The 23,990-nt window shown below is 35.7% G+C and overlaps 5 protein-coding genes across 5 annotated transcripts; 2 read left to right on the forward strand and 3 right to left on the reverse strand.

Moving 5' to 3' along the window:
* Window positions 1-272: 272 nt before the first annotated feature.
* On the reverse strand, window positions 273-1,950 carry EV154DRAFT_422169 (uncharacterized protein; the record flags this gene model as incomplete). The annotated part of the gene is made up of 3 exons (XM_051596078.1): window positions 273-466; window positions 871-874; window positions 904-1,950. 3 exons carry the CDS (start codon window positions 1,948-1,950, stop codon window positions 273-275), a joined length of 1,245 nt encoding a protein of 414 aa, XP_051456766.1.
* A 4,086-nt stretch (window positions 1,951-6,036) lies between these two features.
* EV154DRAFT_544144 (fork head domain-containing protein) lies at window positions 6,037-7,405 on the forward strand (the record flags this gene model as incomplete). The annotated part of the gene is made up of 3 exons (XM_051604582.1): window positions 6,037-6,386; window positions 6,471-6,897; window positions 6,959-7,405. Exons 1-3 carry the CDS (start codon window positions 6,067-6,069, stop codon window positions 7,403-7,405), a joined length of 1,194 nt encoding a protein of 397 aa, XP_051456767.1. The 5' UTR covers window positions 6,037-6,066.
* A 92-nt stretch (window positions 7,406-7,497) lies between these two features.
* Window positions 7,498-9,150, reverse strand: EV154DRAFT_544145 (general substrate transporter; the record flags this gene model as incomplete). The annotated part of the gene is made up of 2 exons (XM_051604583.1): window positions 7,498-8,196; window positions 8,386-9,150. 2 exons carry the CDS (start codon window positions 9,148-9,150, stop codon window positions 7,498-7,500), a joined length of 1,464 nt encoding a protein of 487 aa, XP_051456768.1.
* A 157-nt stretch (window positions 9,151-9,307) lies between these two features.
* Window positions 9,308-10,732, reverse strand: EV154DRAFT_511839 (uncharacterized protein). The gene is made up of 3 exons (XM_051601853.1): window positions 10,454-10,732; window positions 9,534-10,364; window positions 9,308-9,456 (listed from the first exon to the last, which is right to left on the reverse strand). The coding sequence occupies exons 1-3, from the start codon at window positions 10,715-10,717 to the stop codon at window positions 9,361-9,363; spliced, it is 1,191 nt and encodes a 396-aa protein (XP_051456769.1). The 5' UTR covers window positions 10,718-10,732; the 3' UTR covers window positions 9,308-9,360.
* Window positions 10,733-20,865: 10,133 nt separating this feature from the next.
* EV154DRAFT_603340 (uncharacterized protein) lies at window positions 20,866-23,496 on the forward strand (the record flags this gene model as incomplete). The annotated part of the gene is made up of 8 exons (XM_051607349.1): window positions 20,866-20,903; window positions 20,960-21,050; window positions 21,117-21,268; window positions 21,322-21,414; window positions 21,492-21,656; window positions 21,718-21,865; window positions 21,937-22,704; window positions 22,766-23,496. The coding sequence occupies exons 1-8, from the start codon at window positions 20,895-20,897 to the stop codon at window positions 23,494-23,496; spliced, it is 2,157 nt and encodes a 718-aa protein (XP_051456770.1). The 5' UTR covers window positions 20,866-20,894.
* Between the last annotated feature and the right edge of the window lie 494 nt (window positions 23,497-23,990).

Here is a 23,990-nt window from a genome sequence, read left to right on the forward strand (position 1 = left end):
TTACGAGCACATCGAAAGTGTGTGTATATTGTTTGTGTATCAATGACATGCTACTTCTAATTTTTATATACCCATGACTGATATACAGTTCCAACTTTAGCGTATTTTAAGAATACTATCCCTACCTTAAGTAACCCGCATTATGTTATCTTTTAAGAGAATAACTGACTCCTAATTATTACCAGAAACTATTTACGTGATTTATTATGAGATTTACTAAAACAATTCTTTTACGAGAAGAAGGACCAATGCTACCACAACACATTTTCCTACTACTGGCTGTCTTCCTGGCTATCGCTAAAAAAAGTTAAAGGATCCTTTACAAGAACTGGCGCATCATAACCTTTACGGACCAAATTCAATAAGCTTGATTTTCCCTTTTTTCTTGTCTGGATTTTTTGAATTATCATATCAATTTTATCTTGCAGTGCTAACATTGTCGAGAATATTGAAGGACAAAGCATAACTGTGCTAAATCACACATATAGATTATACATATAATAAATTCATATCTCATCATCACTGATAAATGATAGCTAAATCATAATCAGGCATAAAAAGGAATTCGCTAAAGCCGGTCACTATTTTAAAGTGTCACGGTATCGTAACACCAATGTCCAAACTTAAGACATGTTATTGTTATTATTTCTCTATTGACTATGCGTAGCACTAATTGTCCAATATAGATATTGTTATTGATAGCATACTCATATTGTTAAGAGTAGTATCCTCAGCCTCGTCCATTCCATTTATTATAAATACTCTTTATTTTTCCTCTTCTTAAATCTTTAGTTAACTTTAACATCAATAAACTCTGACAAGAATTCTAATTGATTCTATTGTTTTTTTCTACCTTTTTTTCTGAAAAACTATCCTCTTTAAGCCTACTTTTGCTACAATAACTTCATAAGAAGATCGAGGCAAAGAAAAGGTTTGTACTTCACGGCAGACATAAATACCATCGTATTTCAAGTACATAGTATACAGTTGGCAATCTAAGCCCGTCAATAATAATCCAAACACCATGGGTTCAGAAACGTTGATATAAATTAGTTCATTGATCATCTTTTGCATTTCTAAACGTAATTTGATGAAATCATCTTGGTGGGGAAAATAAGATTTGCTGTTCAGTTTTGCTTCAACTATAAAAAGATCAACTAATTTTGTGGATCGAGCAGGGTAAGATAGCTTGTAATCAGGTATGTAATGTTTTGAAGTCTCTAAACGTTTTGTATTACTGTTTACAACATACTTTTGAGCGTAAAAAACATGTTGAAAAATCATTTTTAATCTGTCTAAAGCATTATCTTCAGTATCATTTTTATGTGGTGCTCTGTAAAATTTCATGATATCTTCCAAGAATTCGAGGTGTCTATTGACGCTTTGATGATCTGATTTCAATGCATATTCATTCATTTCTAATAACTTCTGTTCATAACCTGATGTTTGAGTTTCATGTAACTTGTATGCCCATTGCACTGCTTCAATAGGGGTTTCCATTCTACGAAAAACGTCAGTTTGTGCTAACAGGTCTTCATGAATTATTGGTGTTAAACTGGTTATAGACTGTTCAGTTGTGGGAGATATAACAAATATATGAGAGAGGGTCAATATACGAACACTTGATATTCTTTCGAGATTTAAAGCTGCGGAAAATGACTCTTTTCGTAATTGTTTGAAGTTTTCTGTTATGTTATTGTTGTTAACAATCCAATCTTCATTCCTTCCAGAAGACCACTCTTCAGACCCTTCGCCTTGCAAGCACCAATAGGAACAGTTTGCGTCAGGGTACTTATCGTCTGATAAGAATGACGGAACCCCATCCAGCAAATCACTGTCGTATAATTTATCAATAACCGTGGTATCGTGATCATTCTCGCTATCTTGATTGATTGTATTGTCGTTTTCTGTATCTGACTCGTCTTCTTCATCTAAAGAAGTAGTGTTCATCGCTTTGTAAACATTCAGTGTTTGAGATGTTGCAAACTTAGTAGATTGATAGCTTGATTCAGATATAGATTTCTTTTTCAACTGCTGTTCCCAGAACTTGCTGCTTTCTGGTCCAGAGCGCCAGATCTGAAATTCTTCTTTAAGCTTCTTTTTGTAATTTTTGCTCACTTGACTTATAATTATGTTGTTGTAACGACGGTGACCATGTTGACGATCGGTTATGTTGAACTTTTCGAAATAACTTTGTGGTGTTAATGTCTTCACGTTTTTCTCACACCAAACAATGTCCTTTGCGAGTTCCTTAATCTTAGATTTTCCTTTCGTTTTTACTTTTGCCATTTTTCTTGAAAAAAATGAGGAAAAATCGGAAATGTCTAGACCTCCGTATTTTTTTCAAACGTATTTTTTTGTACCACTTACAGGAATTCTGGCCAGAAGACCAGCAGACCAGTATGATTGCACCTATTTACAGTCCAATCCCAGCTATTCACGGTTCGTGAGTTCCAAAAACTCAAGAACTCTGCCTAGGAGGTCGCCCTCCTATTGCAAAGACTAGCCGCAGCCGCAATATCACAATTATATATCTTTTTCGATTTAGCTTCTTTTCAAAGAAACAAGAGTCACTACTAAACTAACCTTTTTATGTGATCGGTTACTTTCATACGATAAAAGAAGTATGTTAAGGAAAAAGAAAAGGAGAAGAACAAAGTGTGTGAACCAGCTTTATTTATTGGTAAACAAGCTTATGTCAGGATGATTTCATTTGTCTATTTTATCATCCATAATGTTTGAGCCTTTACTTAAAATAGAAACAGTTGCAAAAACCTCCCAAGCAAGTCAGAGCTTGGTAATTGTCTATCTGCATTCCAGTAGTAGCTTGTAATGACAGTAAAGCAGATTTTATGGAAAACAGAAAACGATCATCCAATGAAGTTTAGATGATATGGCATGTCAATCGACGTGTAGACCATCACGTTTGAAAAAATACGTTTGAAAAAATACGTCTGAAAAAAATACGGAGTTCTAGACATTTCCGAAAAATCGCGTACCGACGTATTTAACTCCGCTGCATGACGTATTTAACTCCGTCGCGTGGCGTCACCTAGTAAAATCAATATTACAGTTTTACATGGTAATTGCTTTTACAAGTTTTTTTTTATCTCAATCAAGGCAATGTCTGGTGTAATTAACAAAGATCGTTAGCTTTTTGGAGTTTGACTCCTAAATTAACTATTTTGGATGGTGCATATATTTGTAAACTATTTATTACTATACGCTACCTAATAATACTTTTTTTTTTTTTTTTTTAGAAAGTTGTAAAGCTTGAAAAGATGCCCTGCATGTGTAAGGTTTTGTGGTATTCATGACATTTGACCATAAAATAGAACTGTTGCTCTTTCTTTTCCGAAACGTAATGTTACCTTTTTTTCTCAATTTAGTTTTGCCAACTAGGTTTTAAGAAAGGGTTCTTCTAGGAGATGCATTACATAGTAGGGCTATAGTACATTAATGGCATTTAACTGTATAGTAGATAACAACTTTTCGAACTGAAGTGCTCGGATACCTTCCTTCCTATGAGAAGTTTGTCACTTCAAGTCTAAGTAAGGGTTCTTTTCAAGTACTAAAAGATGCCCTGCATGTGTAAGGTTTTGTGGTATTCATGACATTTGACCATAAAATAGAACTGTTGCTCTTTCTTTTCCAAAACGTAATGTTACCTTTTTTTCTCAATTTAGTTTTGCCAACTAGGTTTTAAGAAAGGGTTCTTCTAGGAGATGCATTACATAGTAGGGCTATATAGTACATTAATGGCATTCAACTGTATAGTAGATAACAACTTTTCGAACTGAAGTGCTCGGATACCTTCCTTCCTATGAGAAGTTTGTCACTTCAAGTCTAAGCAAGGGTTCTTTTAGTTTGAAGAAATGCCCTGCATGTGTAAGGTTTTGTGGTATTCATGACATTTATCCATAAAATAGAACTGTTGCTCTTTCTTTTCCGAAACGTAATGTTACCTTTTTTTCTCAATTTAGTTTTGCCAACTAGATTTTAAGAAAGGGTTCTTCTAGGAGATGCATTACACAGTAGGGCTATACAGTACTTTAATGGCATTCGACTATGTAGTAGATAACAACTTTTCGAACTGAAGTGCTCGGATACCTTCCTTCCTACGAGAAGTTTGTCACTTCAAGTCTAAGTAAGGATTTTCTTTAGAGTTTACAACTTTAGGCCACTTGTTGTGGATATCATAGATATAATAATAAGGTTAGTTGTCACATCACATTAAGGATGGATAATAATATAAAAGTTACTCATGAATCACAGATTACCCCGCTTGTTCTCATCCTACTGTTGAAGTTTGTACATGGGTCACAACCCTGTGGCGAGTAAGTATTTATTCTACAAAAAGCAATACAATTGAATGTGCCTGGATTGTAGAATATTAATAGATCCTGAGCACAAATATTACTTTTGTCATTTGATGGTATAACTGTTGATCCCTCTGCTAATATTTATCTACTCAGTATGGAAGGGCTAAATTTAAAGACATGTTGATTATTTACTATCACCAGATTATTACATCATGATCCAATAAGGCGCTTAATATTCTCCCTAGAACTATCCCAGTTCTTTATATAAATATCCATAGTTTTTTCTCATAGACCATCATACGTTTTTTTAATTAATTTATTTTTTTCGTCCATAATAAAGTGGTATCCGAGTTCTAACAGTATCACTTTTGGGTTTTATTTAAATTTTGCTCTCCATGCAAAACACCACTACGGGTACACAAGACATTAAGTCTTCTTCTGTAAATCAGTTATGACTACCTTTTATAAATCAGCACAGACGTACATTTGGAGAATTGACTGAAAACATACGTAACTCTCAAAAAATGCACACCGACCTAATCATTACCGATTAGTACATTTTCTTACTTCCTTGGCTCTCTTCTTCTTGACCTTTCTTACTGCCAATTAATCACAATATAAAAAATGTCAGGATTGCATGATATCGCAAATACTATTAAGCCAGATTGAGGTTTATGTGAAATCAAATACGGAGATGGGGTGTCTAGGTTTTATAATGCATATAAGTGCTATAAATAAACCTAAATGAAATGTCAATCTAAAGTTTTTGTTTTCCTCTTTCCTATAATATTTGTTTTCTTTCGCAACGCTACATGCCCGCCTCTTCTACCGCTAGCAATTTCAACAAGAATAAGTGGTTAGAAACATATAATAGCAAGTAATCCCAATAAAGAAGACGCCAGTATAAGTTGCTATCAAAAAAAGAAAATGCCAAAGACTGATTGATAATGAGTTTTTTTTTTTTTTTTTTTTTTTTTTTCTCAAGCAGACACCGAAAGGGGGTGTTCGATTAACTTGGTTGAATCCTGCACAGATTGATTTTTCGGTAACAAAGGGGCGACGATGTAATGGAAAAGCTAAAGTTTCGGTTGTGGCGGAAAGAGGTGCCGGAAAGAAAATGATTAGTCCAAGACGTTTCACAGATATTGAGTTCAGCCATTAGAGTGGCAGAAGTCTAATCGTGACTTAGGTTGAAAATTGCTGTGTAACAGCTGGTACCAAAAAATGTTGTCTTTAACACATGCCGTCAAACAAAAGAACATGACAACCAAAAAAATAAAAATAAAATCCATTAGATCATAGTACTAAAGAAGGTCGCACAATCACATGTTTTTTCAAAGGATTGTCAGTAAATATCACTTGGAAGCCAATTCAAGGTGATCGCCTTTTATGACAGAGCGTTTATATCATTTTAAAACTTTATCTAGATCTAGAAAAGTAAGAAAGTTGGAGCTAAAAGTGTCATTGTACTATATGGTTAATGAAGTCAGTGATTGGCGAGAGAAGATTGCAAACCGTGACAACTTTTTTTTTTGCTGTAATTGGAAAAATAGCTACAATTGATGGATTGAAGACGCGAAAATCACCATTGTTCGTGTGAGTGAGGAGTAGGCCAAACACGGCTCAAGAAAAAAAAAAAAAAAAAAAAAAAAAAAAGCGAAATATTAAAACGGAGAAGCAGTGTAATTTTTTTTTTTTTTTTTTTATTGTGAGTCTTCTCTTATTTTTACATATACACATTGACATGGCCACACCGGCGATTGATTCAGCAGCAGCAGCAATAGTAGCAGCAGAACCTCAGCCAGTTCAAGCATATGCTAAGTTAGAAGGAGACGATTTCTGCTATTACATTCGGACACTTCAAGTGACGTTGGGCAGAAAAGTCAAGAAACCAGATAATGTGGATATTCCGCTTGGAAATATCAAATCCGTCTCTCGTCAGCACGCGCGATTATTTTATAATTTTACCACACAACGATTTGAGATGATGGTCCTTGGTAAGAACGGTGCATTTGTCAATGAACAATTTATTGAAAAAGATGTCACTGTTCCTCTGGAAAACAAGTATAGTATTTACATCCATATATAATTTTTTTTATAAGCCTCCAACCTTTTTTTTTTTTTTTTTTTTTTTTTTTTTTTTTGTAGGACAAAGATACAAATTGGTGAAGTGTCCTTCATATTCTTATTACCACGCATGGAGTTAGAACAAGCCGAAAAATCAATACCCATTGGATACATATCAAGGCCACAGCAATTGGAGAAAAAATCTTCAAAAAAGCGTGAGCGATCACCGATGGATGAAGATGACGGTGAAGGAGACGACAACGAATTTAAATATATCAAGCAAGAAAATAATAAACGAGACATGAATCCAGAAGATTGGGTCGAATCTTCTTCACCTGAAGATCCTTCTCTCTATGTCTCAAAAGACGTCAAACCACCCTTCTCTTATGCTTCCTTGATCGCACAAGCAATTAATTCTTCTCGGAATAAACGCATGACTTTAAATGGCATCTATACCTTCATCACCACCAATTTCCCTTATTACCAAATGGCATCTAACGGCTGGCAGGTAAAGATTTTTCCTTTATTCCCAATCAAAACCCACACAGTGTATTTAAAAGTCCAATTAGAACTCCATCCGTCACAATCTATCATTGAATAAAGGGTTCGTCAAGGTACCACGAAAGGATTCTGAACCCGGTAAAGGAGCCTTTTGGACAATTGATCCCATTGCACAAGACATGTTTAAAGGTAAAAAACATCGCTTTGAAGAATCCGAAGATGAAAACTCTCTCGTTCCCGTCGAATCAGACCCAGAAGAAGAACAAGAACCGCCAGCAGCAATAGCATTGCCTAGCCAGATACCCACCATCGAGCCTGAATTACAAGCTCAGTTACAGAACACCATCCAACAGCATCTTTTGGACCCAATAAGTCATCCATTACCTCCTTCCATCGCCGAATTATTACCTCATGCTATATCTCAATTACCTCCTCAATTAGCAAAACAGCTTTCTACTACTTTACAATCCGCTTTAAAAAAGAGGTTCAATCATACCACAAGCACATCTCCCTAATAAAATTATTTATCTTATTCTCTCTCTCTCTCTCTCTTTTTAATTTTATCATTATTTATTAATATTATATGTATACATTTTTTTTTTCAGTATTAAGTACGGTGTTTCTCAAATCCTTGAACAATGGTCTCCAATGATTTGCCTTTAGTTTCAGGCAAGAACACCAAGGTAAATACAAAGGCAGCGGCTGCAACTACAGCGAAAATTACAAACGAGTAGCCTGCAATTCGAGCAAAGATAACAGGGAAGCATTGAGCAACCAAAAAATTCATGGCCCAATTTACACATGTACCAATACTACCGACCGACGAAGAAGCATAGGTAGGGGTTAATTCGGATGTCATTAACCATGGGATAGGTCCAATACCAATGGCAAATGAAGCCACATACAAGAACACACTGACCACCAACAGTGCAGGAATATTAAACACGTAGCCAATCACCAACAGCACCGAAAAAATACAGGCTCCTGCATTGGCCATCAATAAAAGGGGTCGACGTCCCATACGATCAATCAATGCAACAGATACACCCGTCATCACAAAATTCACCGCCGTCGTCACAATTGCCATATATTTGGAGAATTCAGGATCAAATGCAGTGCTAAAGATAGTAGTAGAGTAATACATAACGGCATTCATACCCACCAATTGTTGAAATGCGTGTAACATGATCACAGTAAATGAAATACGACGAATGACAGGATCTTTGAATATTTGAATTACGCCCATAGTATCGTTATTAGCACGAGCAGGTACTAATTGTTCATCAGTGGCATTGTTATCAAACACCTCCTCACTAGGTGTTGTGGTTAATTGATCCGTTTCTTGCGCAGGTTGTATATCCATTTTTTCAACAGGTCGATTATCCTTTTCAATCGGTCGAGTATCGACAGATCTTGTATCAGCTTCAGAAACTGGAGCAGCAGCAGTACGAGGACTAGAAGGAATCTTCTTGCTTTCTTCCCCACTTGTATCGACATAATTCGTCATGGATTGAGCTGCAGCACTACCAAAATATCCTTCTACCATGCCATAAAACTCACGATCCACATTGGCTGAGCCACGCAGTCTTTGAAGTGCCACGCGTGCCTCTTCAATTTTGTTTACCGAAACCAAATAACGCGGGGTTTCAACACATGTACTCATCAAGAAGAATTGCAAAATAGCGGGGATGGCCACAATGGCATAATTGATACGCCACAGCGGCACAGTGGCTAACGGTAATCCAATGACAGACGCCAAAAGAATACCCACCACAATAAAGAACTGATTGCAGGTGCCCATAGCACCACGCGCGTTGATGGTAGACACTTCGCCAATATAAGTAGGGATCGATAGTGAACCCATACCACAACCGATACCGCACAGGATACGACCAATGATAAACATGCCTTCATGAACAGAACAGCCGATCAAGACGCCACCGGCGATATAACCCAAGTTGTTGACAATAATAGCTTTTTTACGCCCGATTCTGGTTTGAATGGCACCACCTGAGAGACCACCAATTAACCCACCTACACAAAAAGAGGCGACAGCGAAACCCCAGAGTGCATTGTCCATTGGTAAACAATCCGGAAATGTCTTGTCAAATATGTGTGCATTGCCGTTGGGACAATTATGTGTGATTTCTCCTGGGATATTGGCAGATCCAATCACCCAACCATTACTAAACGAACCTAAACATGCCACAAAGACACAATAGATCATGTACTTTGGAAACTTTGCATCCAACGAGTCCATACTTGTTATTTGTTTGAAAAAGAAGAAGAAACGTTAACAAAAATTAATGTTCGGGGGGTTGTTGTGGGTAAATATCACGAATCAAGGATGAAACCCGTGTGATAACATTTAAATGAGAGGGGGGTTCATTTGAGCAAAAACCCAGGAAAATTAAAAAAAAGAAAAAAAAATGTTATAATTATTTATTATGATATATAGGTGTGGGGGGATTTACGAAAGTTGAGGATCAAAATTGGTCGTAATACTTGACCTTCTATTAAACATTATTGGATACGGTGTATTATTAGTATTATTCTGGCGCACACCCTATACGAAAAAAAAATCAAAAAAAAAAATGGTAAGTCAAAAAAAATTCATTTCAATTCAATATCACTAATACGTACCAAAGGATTCTTGCTAAATGAGAGTCGAATGCCGCCTTTGACAGAATTGGAAAGTGGGTTGCCATGGAGATCTTGTAAAGCCTGAGCAGCATAAATGGCATCTTCAAACTCAACAAAGCACATGGGACCATTTGATTTATTTCGAAACGATAGTCTTTTATAGCCAGGACACTTGTAAAACATGGACTTCAACTCATCCTCGTTGGTGTTTGGAGGCAAGTTGCCAACATACAGCGTATTGCAAGGTGGGTTTTGATCGGCGGGGTTGGAACTGCCTACCAACATACCGCCTAGACTACGATAGCTCGTGGTGGGTGATAGAGGTGAAGTCAAAGGGGTGGACATGGATTGATGAATAAATAACTCCTCCATAACTCTACTCAAACCTGTTGAAGTAGTGGCAGTGGGTGAATTAATATGAGATGAAATGCTATTGTTGTTGTGGTTATTGGTGCTGTTATTATGAGTATTATTAAATATGAAGGGAGTTTCGGCTGGTGTAGATTTAGAAAGATAGTCTTGATGAAAATTAGAATGAAATCGAGTGGGTAATGAAGGTGGTTGTTTGGCATCGACACTTTGGGAGCGAGAAATAAAAGTCGATTCATAAAAATCGAATTCATTAGGAGATTGAAGTGATTGTGGCACAGAATAAAATGCTTCATAGGCTGTTGTTCTTTGCTGTTCATTCAATCCTCGCTTCGTGTGTAGATTCTTCTTGGCCATTTCTGCCTTTAAAAGACTGTTCTTTTCTGAGTCCACTTTGCGCCCATTCAATATATCCCTCGCATCCATTGCTTCTTTACGTGTACGGAATTTAGCAAATCCAATCTTTTTGTAATACACAATCTTAGTAAGCCACTTTTTGCACACACATATCCCGGATAATTAATAATAATAAAAAAAAAAAGGTTGCTTACTATTTGCTTTCGTCCGTTGTTCATGAGGCAATCCTCTTCATCTTTGCCATTAGGCACTTTTAAGGTAGCCGCTTCAAAACCGGGAGAGAACATAAACATGTTTTGAAATTCCCTTTCTTGCATGTCCTCAGGAAAGCCGACCACAAAAATAGTCGAAATATCCTCCTTGGTAGGTGAAACAAGACCATCCGCTTGCATGTAAATCAGTGTGTTCAGAGGTGTCGGTGAAGCCAACGAGGTTGGCGTCAACGGAATTTGACTCATCACAAAGTAGAACAAACAACAAAAAGAACAAAAAAAAGTGGGTCGTTTAAGTCGCACCCTCAAATGGGATTTTGCTCCCCCGCTCATTTCCCCCTCTAAAGTCAGCCACCCTTTTTGCATTTTCTACAACAAACAAGCGCATCGTACCAATTTACCTGAATTTAATTGGGGGCAAACTCAAACTGCCAATGTCACCTATTCCCATCAGTGCCATCTCTCTTTGCGTACTTTAAATCATGTACTATTACCACTAATTAATATTGCCCAATCAATGAAACTCTCGGTTTGTGATTCTACCAATCTCTGTTATCTTGCTACCTAACCTTCAGGACCAGCTTACCCAAACTTACTATTGTCACTAAATAGTCTATGGATAGATACTCTGATATGTATCCACAGCTAGCAAGCTTTTGTTTTGAACATTTATAGGCAAGTTCACACACCAAGTATGAATAGAATCTGTTTTAGTGCATTTTATCGACAACCTTATTATTTGGTTACACAAAGTCTCGCCATCACAAAAAGCCACTGTTAATGCTCATATAAAGCACAGAAGATAACATGTTACGCACTCAAATATGTTAGGAAATAATTGGGGGATTTAATGGGAAACATACGGTTTCAAAAGTATTATTAAAGAAGCAAGTTTGTTAGCTATCATGTGAAGACGTAAGCAAAAATGTCTTTTTGCATAAAAATGGGCATCCATAGTCCGAAAAAATTTCCTTCAAAATGAACTGCGCGTAACAGTCTTCAGCTGTTGGTTGATCTTCAGTACAAAGTTAGTAAAACTTTAAAATGTCTCTACTGATGAAAATGCCTGAGAGGGGGATTTCCGGAGTAAACGTCCTACAGGTCGTCTTCTCGTCGCCCTTTGCGGGGTTTCGATTACTTAGTTGCAGGCCGGCGGTTGGTTTTCGTTCTGCTTTTCTGAAATAAAGAATATAATTCTCAAAATAACCAGTACTTCTCTTATACGGTATAAATTAAAATGTCTTTATAAAGAGGACACGCTTTCTCTTTTTATGTTTTATACAAATGAACATGGGGTCCCAGTGGACTTGAATAATGGCGGAAACATCTTGATTCTGTTTGTACAGACATAATCACAGTTTTAATTGATCTACACCCATACTTGCTAATTCCCTTGCTATTCTGGGGAAAAGGTTGCAGAACTGCATGGTCTTTTATTGATGTATAAATCATGACGCGATACAACGAGCTGATATGATGAAGGGATCAACGGACGGACCAATTATTCCAATCGTCTTTGTGTTTATCGACTCTTGCAGATATGTCTTGCGAAAGGACCACATCGGGATCGTCTGAATTAGAATAAAAATCCTACACTCGAACCGTAACTTAATTTTTGATTACTTCGTCTACTTACAGAAATACTAACTGTGGCCTCCTTATTGTTCTGTGCTTATAAAGTTGTTTATCGTCTACTATGTATTATTTCCGTGTAATCGCTAATTCTGTCTAAAAAAATAGTCTACTTAATTGGGAATACAGTTAATGTAATTGTAATGATAAATCCTTAATAAAAATACAACTGCACATTCGTCAGTATCCCCAAAATTACCATTTACATTCCCGTTAGCTGAATGATTTTGAACTCTCAAAAAATCCCACTTTCAGCTATGCATTTGACATATTTGAATTTAAGCAGCATGGGTGTATCCATTGCTTAATTATGTTTTGCCGGGAGTAAAGATTAATTATATAGGCCACTGACGAAGAGGATTGATTTTCAGAACTGAGTGCTATCATTAAACATGTACCAATGGCTATGTTTATGTTAGTATTATACCCATAGTTCATCCATCGTTCTCTTGATCCAACGTATTCATATCCATTGTTTGTAACTATTCTTCCATTTTTACATACAAATACAATAACAAAAACATCAACTTATGCTGGTTCAACTTGCATTTTGGCCGGCTATCGTGGATATAGAAAAAAAAAGTTGAAAAAAACTTACAAAGCAATCTCGGATATTTTGATTTTAAGATCAACATAACAGTGTTAGTAACGCGATGAGGACCAACAATAACTAGCTGCTGATTTTGACGACTGTAAACATATGAATGACTACTATGCTGTCTGATAATGTGCATTTGAGAAGGATGTGCTAGTATTTAAAAGGATGAAAAGTCATAATGCAAAATGGTTGCTCTCTGGTCCGGAAGCGGTAAGGTATACAGCGAATTAATATTGATGCACGCTCACAAACTGATCCAGTTATAACTTGTACCCTGAAATAGCACGAGTCAACTTCTTTGTGTCAATCACTAAGAACTATTCTCTTGATAGACACTCACATCGGAATAAAAAAACAGCGATGATAAGAAGCAGGGTGATCAAGAAATTACGTTTGCATTTTAATGTTGAAGAGGATTTGACAATGGCGTTTGAGCCTAACACTTCTCATATCATCTGCTGGTTTCAATTATTACGTATTTCGTCCCAGCAAAAATAGCCAAAAGTCATCCAAAATACAAGTCGTAAAACTGCTCTTCAGAAGGCCATTCCATCCACTCTAATAAATATGTCGTAGAAGAGTTGAATGTGCAGAGAACACTGTTGATACCATTAATGCCTAAAGCTGTTTTTTTGTCCGTATATACGTCACCAAATGATATAATCAGACACCTCATTTTTCTTGAAAGAAGAATGAATAGTGTTCCTACTTGCTTTTTTAACATCATCATGTTCATACTTCTCCGTAAGATCGTCGTTATATCCATTAATAGTCGTGTACCATTACATTTCAATTTTTTTCAATGAACCCTGTTCGTTTCTCCTACATCACATCTCTGCAGTATATCCGTAAATTACATACTCATTCGATTATCGCAATTATCCTATATCTAATATAGTATCTCATGTCGCTCAATTATGATTCTGCTATTATTGCATCTTTTAGACCTTTTTTCTTCACAAGCATGTCTTTCTTGATGCTTTGTGTACATAATATGTATTATTCACACTTTCACACTAAACAACACTGCGAAGACACGCTTTTGATCTCAGAGCGTTCACTGACAAAATAACATGATTTATTCGGCAATCTTTAAATTATCAGTCTGGTACCAGTGTTTATAGAGAAGTGGGCCAAACCAGCCCGACTAATTATTAAGCCAATGTCCCCAAAGCAGCTCAAGCGAGTAAAAAAAAATAGGAGCAATAAAAAAATAGTAGATGCTCATAACTTTGATGACAGGTAAATCTGGGCCATTTCTCAAAGACATATATCTAAAAGTTTACATAATAGATTCACTTTATATTAATATAAAAATACATTCAGCTCCTGCTGGATTTTTCAAATTTTAAAAACTAATTGTACTATGATTTATTGAAATAAGTTTGAGACTATGCTTGCTACTATTATTCTTCTTCTTCTTCTTCTTCTTCCTCTTCCTCTTCTTCTTCTTCCTCCTCCTCTTCTTCTTCTCCTTCTTCACCTTCTTCGTTTTCTTCATCTTCTCCTGTTAATGCTTGAGCGACTAAAATTTCTGTATTCTTCTCTATTTCAGCTTCCTCACTAGGCGAGAACCAGCTCTTGCTACCCTTTGATCCGATCTTTCTTTTTGTAACTGCTTTAACCATGATATATAGTGTTGTTCTGTTTGAAGGGATAAATATAAAAGCCTATAAGAAGATGGGAGTTTATTCAATGAAAAAACTCGAGCTTATATACAAAAAATCTGATCGAATTGTTAAGGGCCGAGCCCAAAAGGCTAAATTTTTTTCTGAATATCCGGAAGATCTTCCCACCTCTGATTGTAAGATTTAGAATAAAGCATCGTTTGTACCACTTTTGATGGCTTGGACAATTTTTGAAAAAAGAAAGCAAACAACACAAGGATAAAAAGAACAACAAATAAGTTGAAACTTGAAAATCATCAAATTTTATCTAGATTGTACCACAGAATAAACTTGAGTTGATTTTGCAAACATGTCGAGTAGCTTCAATAAAAAAATAGGGAGGGGTTTCAAAAAGCAAATAAGTTAAATGAAATAAATATCTAGCAACCAAGTAGCTTGAAAGCTTGTATTTGATATTAGAAGACTCGATCACAAAATAAAATTATAATTAGTAACAAGATAGCTGGTTAGGCTTCATTCTTTAGTAAATTTGTTCCGGACTACTTTTACACAAATCGTGCCTTACTTTGGTATTGATGTGCGCTTGATATACCTATGTTTTACAAGACATACATGTACACTATTATTTGTGCAAGTAAATCGCAGCAGATTTTATAGTACACAAATCACAAAAGTCGGGATCCAGCTGCCTAACTACGCATATGGGCATTATATTTTCTGGTTCGTGATACCATGAAAGGGTTAAGCCATGGAGACCCAGACGTTATGTGGTACCGTTCCACTTTTAATTTTCACCAATTGTCACGGGGAATGTATAGTTAGACTGGAAAGAAAAAGATGGGGTTTCTTAATAAAAAGTTCAGGCCGGTGAGTTGATTAAACTTAATTAATCTTGAAACAGTGCTTTTTCTCGTCAAAAATTCTCAAAGTTTTTTTCAGAAAATTTTGGAATATATCTAATGGCGAAATTGATACAATAAATCTATTGCATCGATCCAAAGCAATGATACGAACGAATTTTTGTGATGCACCAGCTCTAATTCCGTTGTGTGCCACTAGATACGATCTGCTGAAGAATTAAACATACACTTAAAAGAATTATCAAAAGACCATGATCATAACAGCAGCTCATGCTTATTAACTCGTTTGGTTTGAAGATAGCACGAATTGATAGAGGAAGGACACTTTTTTGTATTTATAATGATATGATGCATACGTGTGTAATTTTTTTATAACGATAACTGCCTTAAAAGCTTATTATAGTAAAACTTGTCTTCCGTTATGACCGCTTGCTTCGCCAAATCATCGTTTGTAGCATCAGGTGTTCGGGTTTTGGTGAGAAATTTTATTGTAAAACCAAGATGAAAGTCTAAGCCTTCCTCATTACAGCTTATTCCAAAATAGTTTGCTTCTATTCGAAACCCATATGTTTTATTTTTGTCATCACCTGCCTCAAGGTGGAAATCTTACTACATTAAGATTGCACCATACATGAATTTTTAGGAAATTAGAAATGAACTATGCCGTTGATCCAAGATCGGCAGGTATATCACAATAACAATAGCACGCAATAAAACAATAACAAAGAACATGTCTTCGGAGTTCTTCATTTAGCGGCCCAGGGTTACCAGGTACATTTGTAAAGTCTTTTTTAGGAAGATATTATTAGCAATGATAATTCCATAATAAGCAAAATTCTGATAGGCAGCATCCATTTGACGGTTCTTCTAAATTAAGGAAAATAAGACGAATATAAACAAGATTGACCAAAGTCATTGTATGACAGGTATACAAAAGTTGTACAGAAACAAGTATATTTTACTGAGGCCGAGACTATAAATAAATTAACAAACAAAACAATAGCACATACTTTTGCCATTAGTGTAACCGATCGATTCATTTTTCTGGTTGGTTACACACAGCGTTCCGATACTGAAAAACAAATATCAAGATTTATATTGCAAAACATATGTCACAGTTTATGTACACGATTTTTCTAGAAATCGATTTGAACAATATCCAAAAGCAGTAAGTTCATGAACTTTTCATGGTAAAAAAAAAATTAACAAAAGAAGCGTGCCTTTATTATAAATTGTGTGGTATCATAATTTGTTTTTGTTCTTTTTTAAGAGGTTTTAATGGTTTACAAGCGGTTTATTTGTCCCATTATTTCCCTTGTAAAGTGACAGCCTTGTTAAATTTCTGCTTGTTCCTTCAAGATTCTACTTGTCACAATCCAGATAACACTTGTGGCATATTCTTCTTTTTGTTATTGTCGTTTTAGTGATTTAAATGAGTGATTAATATATACCGTATAATATATTATGAGAATGGAAATAAAGATGGAAAAGGTGTTGAAATGATAAACATGTATGAACTTGATGCCAAATAAAGTTTCATTTGAACCAGCTGCTCAGTCCCAAAGGTGAGACGCTATAGAACGAAGAGAAGCCTGCCATTAATATCTGATACAAAAACGAAATACACTTTTTCATCCAAACACTGAGGCTCCTGAGAAAATTGCACCTTGGAGTTGAAAATAACAACATTTACATTGGTGAAAAATAATACAAGAACGATACGGATACTTATCCTTGACACTATTCAGACATAGCACCATGTATAATCTACTTCTGAAATGCCCCCCAGAGTATCTATTATACAACATATAAATAGTAAAAAAAATCATGTAACATTTTCTTGATATAGGATGATGTGAAGGAATGGTACTTGTCACTTTTCAAAAAAGAAATAGGGCTTTATTTTTAAGGGGAGACGTTTTATCAGTTCGATCATGATTTTACATTTTATGGGTGCTAGACATAACCTGCTTATGCTTTTGCTTGTGTTTTAAGTTGCACCAAGTTACATTTTATTGAATGGTCAGTTTCTTTTTTTCGTAAGTGATGCTTCCTAACGATCATTTTAAGATAAAAAGAGAGTATTTTACGGTGTTAAGTTCGTAAATAATTTCCTTACATAGATAGTTGTAATAACTACATATGTTTATTGATTCACAGGAGAGGTGACTTTTTATATTATTTACAAAAGTAATCTTTAAGCCAGACTAATTGATGTGTGCATAATTGATATCTGATTTTTAACGACGCAAGATACTGAAATTATACTGAATGGTTCTATAAAAGGAAGTTTTCAGTTATATTCTCATAAAAGAAAAGTGATTAGAAAATGAGACTTGTGTAAAAGAAGAAAGTTTCATTAAGGAAATCCAGGCATTCCACGGTAAATGAGAACGGCCATTGTGGGGTATTTTTGTTTAAAAGGTAATTAAGTTGCAGGGATATGTAAATATTTATTTTTTGAAAGGACAAAGTTCAAAGTCAACAATCCTGAACACGAGTACACCGCCCATTATAGAGGTATTGATATTTTGAATCCCACCCTTGTTAATAGAATAGAGGTTTAGTGGTGTTTTAACACATATTTTGTTAGACAGGTTTACAACACGATGACACAAAGCTCACCAATATCTGACATCCCATCATCAATAGAGGTTTTTTTCATCGATCTCTTTTTCCATAAAGATGGCCAGGAGATACAAATTACTGAAGAGAACTTTCGTGTTGGAATCATAAACATACGTCGTAAGCTCTCCAAACACATGAGTAGAATTAGAGTGGTAATGAGCGCAGACTTTACCAAAAAGAAAAAGGCATGTATAAAAAGGAAAAGAAAAAATGTAACCTCTTCCAATGCTTCATGCCTGTTTTTTTTTACTTGCGTACAAGATAATCTCCTTCGACATAGATAAAGCACTCGAATTTATGTCATCCCAACTAAATTTATACACCCCACATATAAAATGTTATTGTTGTATACGAGAAGCACTTTTTTTTTACATTCGAAATATGATTATAATACCTCTTATTTTTATTTGATAATATATGGCAGTACTTACTTTGTACTGGTATTTTGTTTTAGGTGAGGAAAATATGACATTTCTGATTAAGTATCTATAGCTATGTGACACGATCAGTTTGACCAAACTAGGCTTTTTGATGTGCCTGAACTTTCATTTGCTAATTACAATTTACATGACTGTATTACTGCTTGAGTTAAGAACATATAAACCATCGGCCTTTGTGTGGTCAAGTTTGACAGCAACATGTCCTCATCATCTAGAGTGTCTGCTCAAGTTTTATTAGTAAACAGTTCTCTATCAAACTCTCAATTATATTTGTTTAATACTTTGATTACATAGTGTCATACTAAATGTCCCACAGTCTTTCCTATAAAGTCTTTACAATGGAGGATCAAGGCATATATAAAATAATCTGGTATGACTAATGCTACAATTGTTTCATCAAAAATAATTACGTTATTTCCATGTGATTGTCTACCCTTCATTGTTTTTGATTTGGGTCTGTTTGCTGAACATTTGCTTAGGAGCCGTCTGCAATGGCTAAGACTTTTACAAAGTCTAACAAAAAGATATTGCTGAGCTAGATCTGACAAATACGGAGAAAAGTGTGTTTATCTTTAGTCAGGTAAATCTTTAGATACATGATCTGTGCTGTTTTTATAAATCGACATTGCTAGATCTACGATACAAGTTTTTTTCTTCTGCTTTTCATACTTTATAATTTAATTTTTCCACCTCTTGTCCACTCTTGTCCAGATCTTGTTTAGATTACCTTCATTGTAACAGTAGGTGTATGCAAATAAACCCAAAAAGAGGGATATGAAAGTAGACCCGCTTTTACAAATTGAAGGAATACATCACCCGACCCGACACTCTAACAATGACGCTTTATACTAAGGAGTTTTTGCTGCTTCGTGTGCGCGCCATGATCTCCCCCTTAAGATAATAGTTATGGATAGTGGCGAAGGATATTAAAAATTATTTTATGTAAACTCTAATTTCTATTTGAAAATTTAAATATCCATCATCTGTTCTTCACGATTTATTTAAAGAGGACAAGGACAGCCTTCAAACGCCCATTGATTTGATGTACAGTACTATCTGTGCCTTGGAGAAGTCACTAACGGTAAATCTCACGTGATACCATTGGCGTATGTATGAATACTAAAGTAATCTTATGGCAGACAAATTTCCAGTACTTGACTGTTCATGGTACTCTGGCACTCCCTGTTTTTTAAGCTATTAGCTGTCAGTCCAGCGTTAATTCCAAAAATAATAATTTTCTTTTTCATTTATATTAAAAACCAGGGAGTGCCAGATGCCCTCAGGCAGTCTCGCCCAGGAAACACCAAGGTATAACCTCAAAATTGATCTGCTTTTACACTTTTCAAAAGCCAAAAAAATTGTGTAAATAATCATTCACAAAATTTTGAGTATTCATGTTTTCCATGGCGCGTTTTAGCATATCAGAAACACGCACACCCTTCCTATTCTATAGTATCCATGCCATTTAAAATATTTTCTATGAATGACACTATTCCATCCATGTATTCTGTTTCCTTGATCCTTTTTTCTTGTAGAAAGCGCTTGACTTGGTTTACTCATTTCTCAATGTAAATAATCGTAGCGAAGGAGCCTTTTGGTGCTCAAAAATAAGTGCATATACACCAAGTGCATGAATTTGATTGGGCGAAATGCTTATTTCGAGATCAATGTTACCCAGATCCCCCGCCTTAATATTTAACCATCTCTAGCCATCTTTTGTCATCGACAACTGTACCCGTTGTATTCATAAGAAAATCGCCATTAAATCCACTCTTTATCACTTCATGGTCTCTATCACTCAGCTGCTTCCTTTGTCATACTCCCATTAATAAAGAATACTGTAATTTCGTCTACTTGTGCTTTACCTTGCCTCGATTCTGAATTTCAGCTCTTTTTTCATTTTCTTCCCTCATTACGATAAACAGAGGTCCTTTAAATAAAAACAGTAACCCCGCCAGAACTTCTTTTGAATCACCTGGTAGTTATGGTAAGTTAAAATTTATGTAACAACACAAAGACAAAATTATTGAAAAACGTTAGTCAGCAAGTACTTTAGCATGAAGGGGGAATGTCGACTTATTTTTAGGGTTTAACTTTGTAAAGAATTGAAGATCATCAGCGAAACTAACATCAGCAACTATAACACCGGCATCGCTAGTCACTTGGGAAACGAGAACGAGTGTAGATACCAGGAAAAGTAATACATGACAAAAGAAATACTGTAGAACTTTGTCTTCTGTTAATGGGAGAGTGGAAGTTTTTTTTTTCTCTCTTTTTTTTTTTTTTTTTTTTTTTGTTTTTTTTTTCGCCACAAACCGTCATAGTTGTCTTTGGTAACTCTGAGCTGCGTATCACTCTATAGCTTTATCGCGATATTATTTATAGTAAAACTTTTCCATCTGAATATTATTGAGATTTAGTCATCAAATAGACCTTTACACTCTCTCTAATCATGCTGAGTGTAAGAATTTAGTCTTTGACAACCGAGTTCTTTTTCATGCGAAATTATTCTTGCCAATAACCTTTTTAAACCCCGATTACCCTATAAATATTTTGACTTTTTACCTTTTTTTTACTTTTCTTTTCTTTCGCTTTTCTATTTATTTACTTTCTATCGAATCAAGTAACACAAAATACATGACTGATGTAACTAAATCCTGTTTTATGAAAAAAAAATGCGTGTCACTAATGGAATCCAATAGAGAAACTCCAACAAGCGAAAGCGATTGACAAGCGCTATTCGATCGTATTTACCCTCCTGGTATGAACCAGTTGATCAGGAGAATAACGAAGGTAAAAAAAGAAAGAAACACTTCCTTCCTTCAGAAAAAAAACTTACCACTTGCATACTTTGTTTAGCAGACACAATCCATCAGTTACAACTAAAGGTGGAAAAACTTGAAACTGAGAAACGCGATCTTAGTCAACAAGTCGAGCGATCAACAATCGCACATGATCTGTCAATCAAAAACAGCTCAGAAAAAATCGCAAAGCTCACTAGTGAGCGAAACGTAAGTTATATCATCGATAGCACCTTGACAGATAAAAGTAACATAAATTATAGAATTACAAAGCACTGGCTGACCTACATCAAAATAACGCAGCCGTGTCAACCCGAGCTATGGCAGAAGTAGAAAAACGGTTTACTGATAATATGGTAACTTTTTTTTTTCAACGACATAACACCTTCATGAGACTCATAGAAAAACTTTTTTTTTTTTTTAAAAAAAAAAGGAAAAATTAAGGAGGGCATACATCGAAAAGAGGGAACTCGAAGATGAAATTTGCCAACTTAATTATAATCATAAAAATTATAAAGAGGAAAATAACCGTTGCGCAGCACAGCTTAGTGGGCTGTTTGGCTCCTACAAGGAATTGTGTGTCAAGCTTAAAAACGACGTAGTATTTAAAGAAACACATACTGGATTGAGATTGTTATTGACTTTATTCTATTGTATAGCTTCAGCTCCAGGAAGCAAACGTTAAAGAATCCACAGCAAGAGAACTTGCTTTAATAAAAAGAGTTTCGGAGTTGGAAAGTCAGGCTGCTCAAACGGCTACATGCACAACAAATGGTTTGGAAGACTCGCTTACAGCAGACTACACACGTAAACATCTTCCCATATACACAGTACCACTATTACTTCTATATGTAACCTAACAAACCTTCTTCCTTTAGATGTTTGTAATAAGTTAGCTGAAATCCAAACAGAATATAAAAAACTCGAGAAGGAATTACAGCACTTTAAAAGCCTAAATCAGAATATCGAATATTTGAAAGAAGAAAACAATTCGTTACAAGAAAGACTGAAAGGCTTATCAGACATCGAAAACCAGAAGCTGTCTGTGGATATTGACAATGCTAATCTTCGAGCAGAGAGAGACTCTTGGACACGTTACTTGAGCACCGTTCCCGAATTTACTGATCAAACACCCGGCACAATAGTCTACAACTTGACAAAGCAAGCAGACCAAGCAGACTATTTGCAGACAAAAGCGACATTCTTGGAAAAAGAATTGCTCGATAAAACAGAGCTTTTAAAATTGATGGAGAACCACGTTCGTGATGTCAAAGTTGCAATTTTAAAGAAAGATCGGGAAAACGTCTTGTTGTGTGAAGAAAACAAGTTAAACAGCGAGCGAGAGAGAATGCTTAAGGGACATATTGGTACCTTGACATCTCAGTTACGTCTCTATGATGAAGCAGAAGTAGCCGAGTCTGAAACGACTAATGATGAAATGAAGATGCTGCGTATTTCCCAGCTCGAAGAACTTTGTCGTAACGTCCAGAATAGATTCGTTGAAGAGGGTAAGCTTTACATCAAGGCTTTGTCAATGACTTTTTCTCCTCCAGTCGAAAACGGTCCTTATGAAAAGCTCACATCTGGCGCCAGAATCACTGAGTTCTTGGAAAACATTTACAATGATAAGGAGTCAGCTCTCGAAGGTATTTACAAATCAAATTTTATTTTATTATAGATGTATAAGTTAATTGGTATTATGATTAGCTTTCACGGAATTTAAGAATGAAGTTAAGCAGCATTTCTCACTTAATTCTCGTATGAATACTCGGGAAGATGAAATCCCCATCAAACAAGAACCACCTCCATCGCCTGTACAAGAATCGTACCCATTCGTGGCACCTATCATCACACAAGAGCAATCACCGTCACCGCCACCTTCACCCACACAGGATATACCCTCTGGTACGCATGTGCATTCATTCGAAGATAATTCAACTTCTCAGATGCTCGCAATCCATCAAAATCATTTGAACAGATTAAAAAAGGAAAACAAGGACTTAATACAATTACGATTGGACGAAAACCCCAATGTCGACCTTGTGGTCCTTCCCAAAACAAGCATCATCAATCTTTCTAAAGAGCTGGATAGATTTCAAGCCGAACGTGAAGTACTTTTAAAGCGTTTTGGTAGAGCACACACAGTCTGGAATGAAAACTTTGATTCTGCAGACGAACCGGGACAGATGGAGGTCGACAGAGTGACCGAATATAATGATGAAGAAGAAGGATATGAAGAGCCGGATCAACATTTGGTTAATTTGGGCTACAAAAGCGCTCGACATGTGGATACTATGGATGAGGATGAACTTCAAGCGTATGAGGAAGGCTCGTCCGGATCCATGTTGGACGACTTGAAGGATGATTCTGCTGCAGAAGACGAACTAGATTATTATGAATCAGGGGATAGAGAATCTAGCTACGACGCTGTTATTTGAAGTACGCATTATAATTTTAGCAGAAGGTGCACGAGACAACAAGTCTTGATAAAGAGTTTCTTAAGTTTTACTTTATATCCATTATTAATATACCGCCTATGTATTATCTCGCAATAAAAAATACTAGTTAAAAATGTGAATTAAGGACTGCAAAAGGGGCGGAAGAAAGATTAACGCCAAAAATAGAAAGGGAGTGCAAAAAGAAATGCTCCTGTAAACAAATCAAAAAAAAAAAAAAAAAAAAAAAAAAAAAAAAAAAAAGATCTTCACAGAGTATGTAAGAAAAGCAATTATCATACTTGTGCTGAATGTTTATTAAGAGAAAGAATGCTTGAATATTGAAAGAAGGCTTAAATATTTCAGATATTACATCCAGCACAAAAGCCCCATGAGAACGCGGAAAAAAAAGTACAAAGAAAAAAGAAAAATGGTGATGAACAATGTTGAGATGAGGAGTGTGACTGAAATGCGCACTTGCCACAATTGATTTATTA

This window comes from Mucor mucedo, assembly GCF_025094135.1.
Source record: "Mucor mucedo strain NRRL 3635 chromosome Unknown EV154scaffold_57, whole genome shotgun sequence".
Classification (NCBI taxonomy): domain Eukaryota; kingdom Fungi; phylum Mucoromycota; class Mucoromycetes; order Mucorales; family Mucoraceae; genus Mucor; species Mucor mucedo.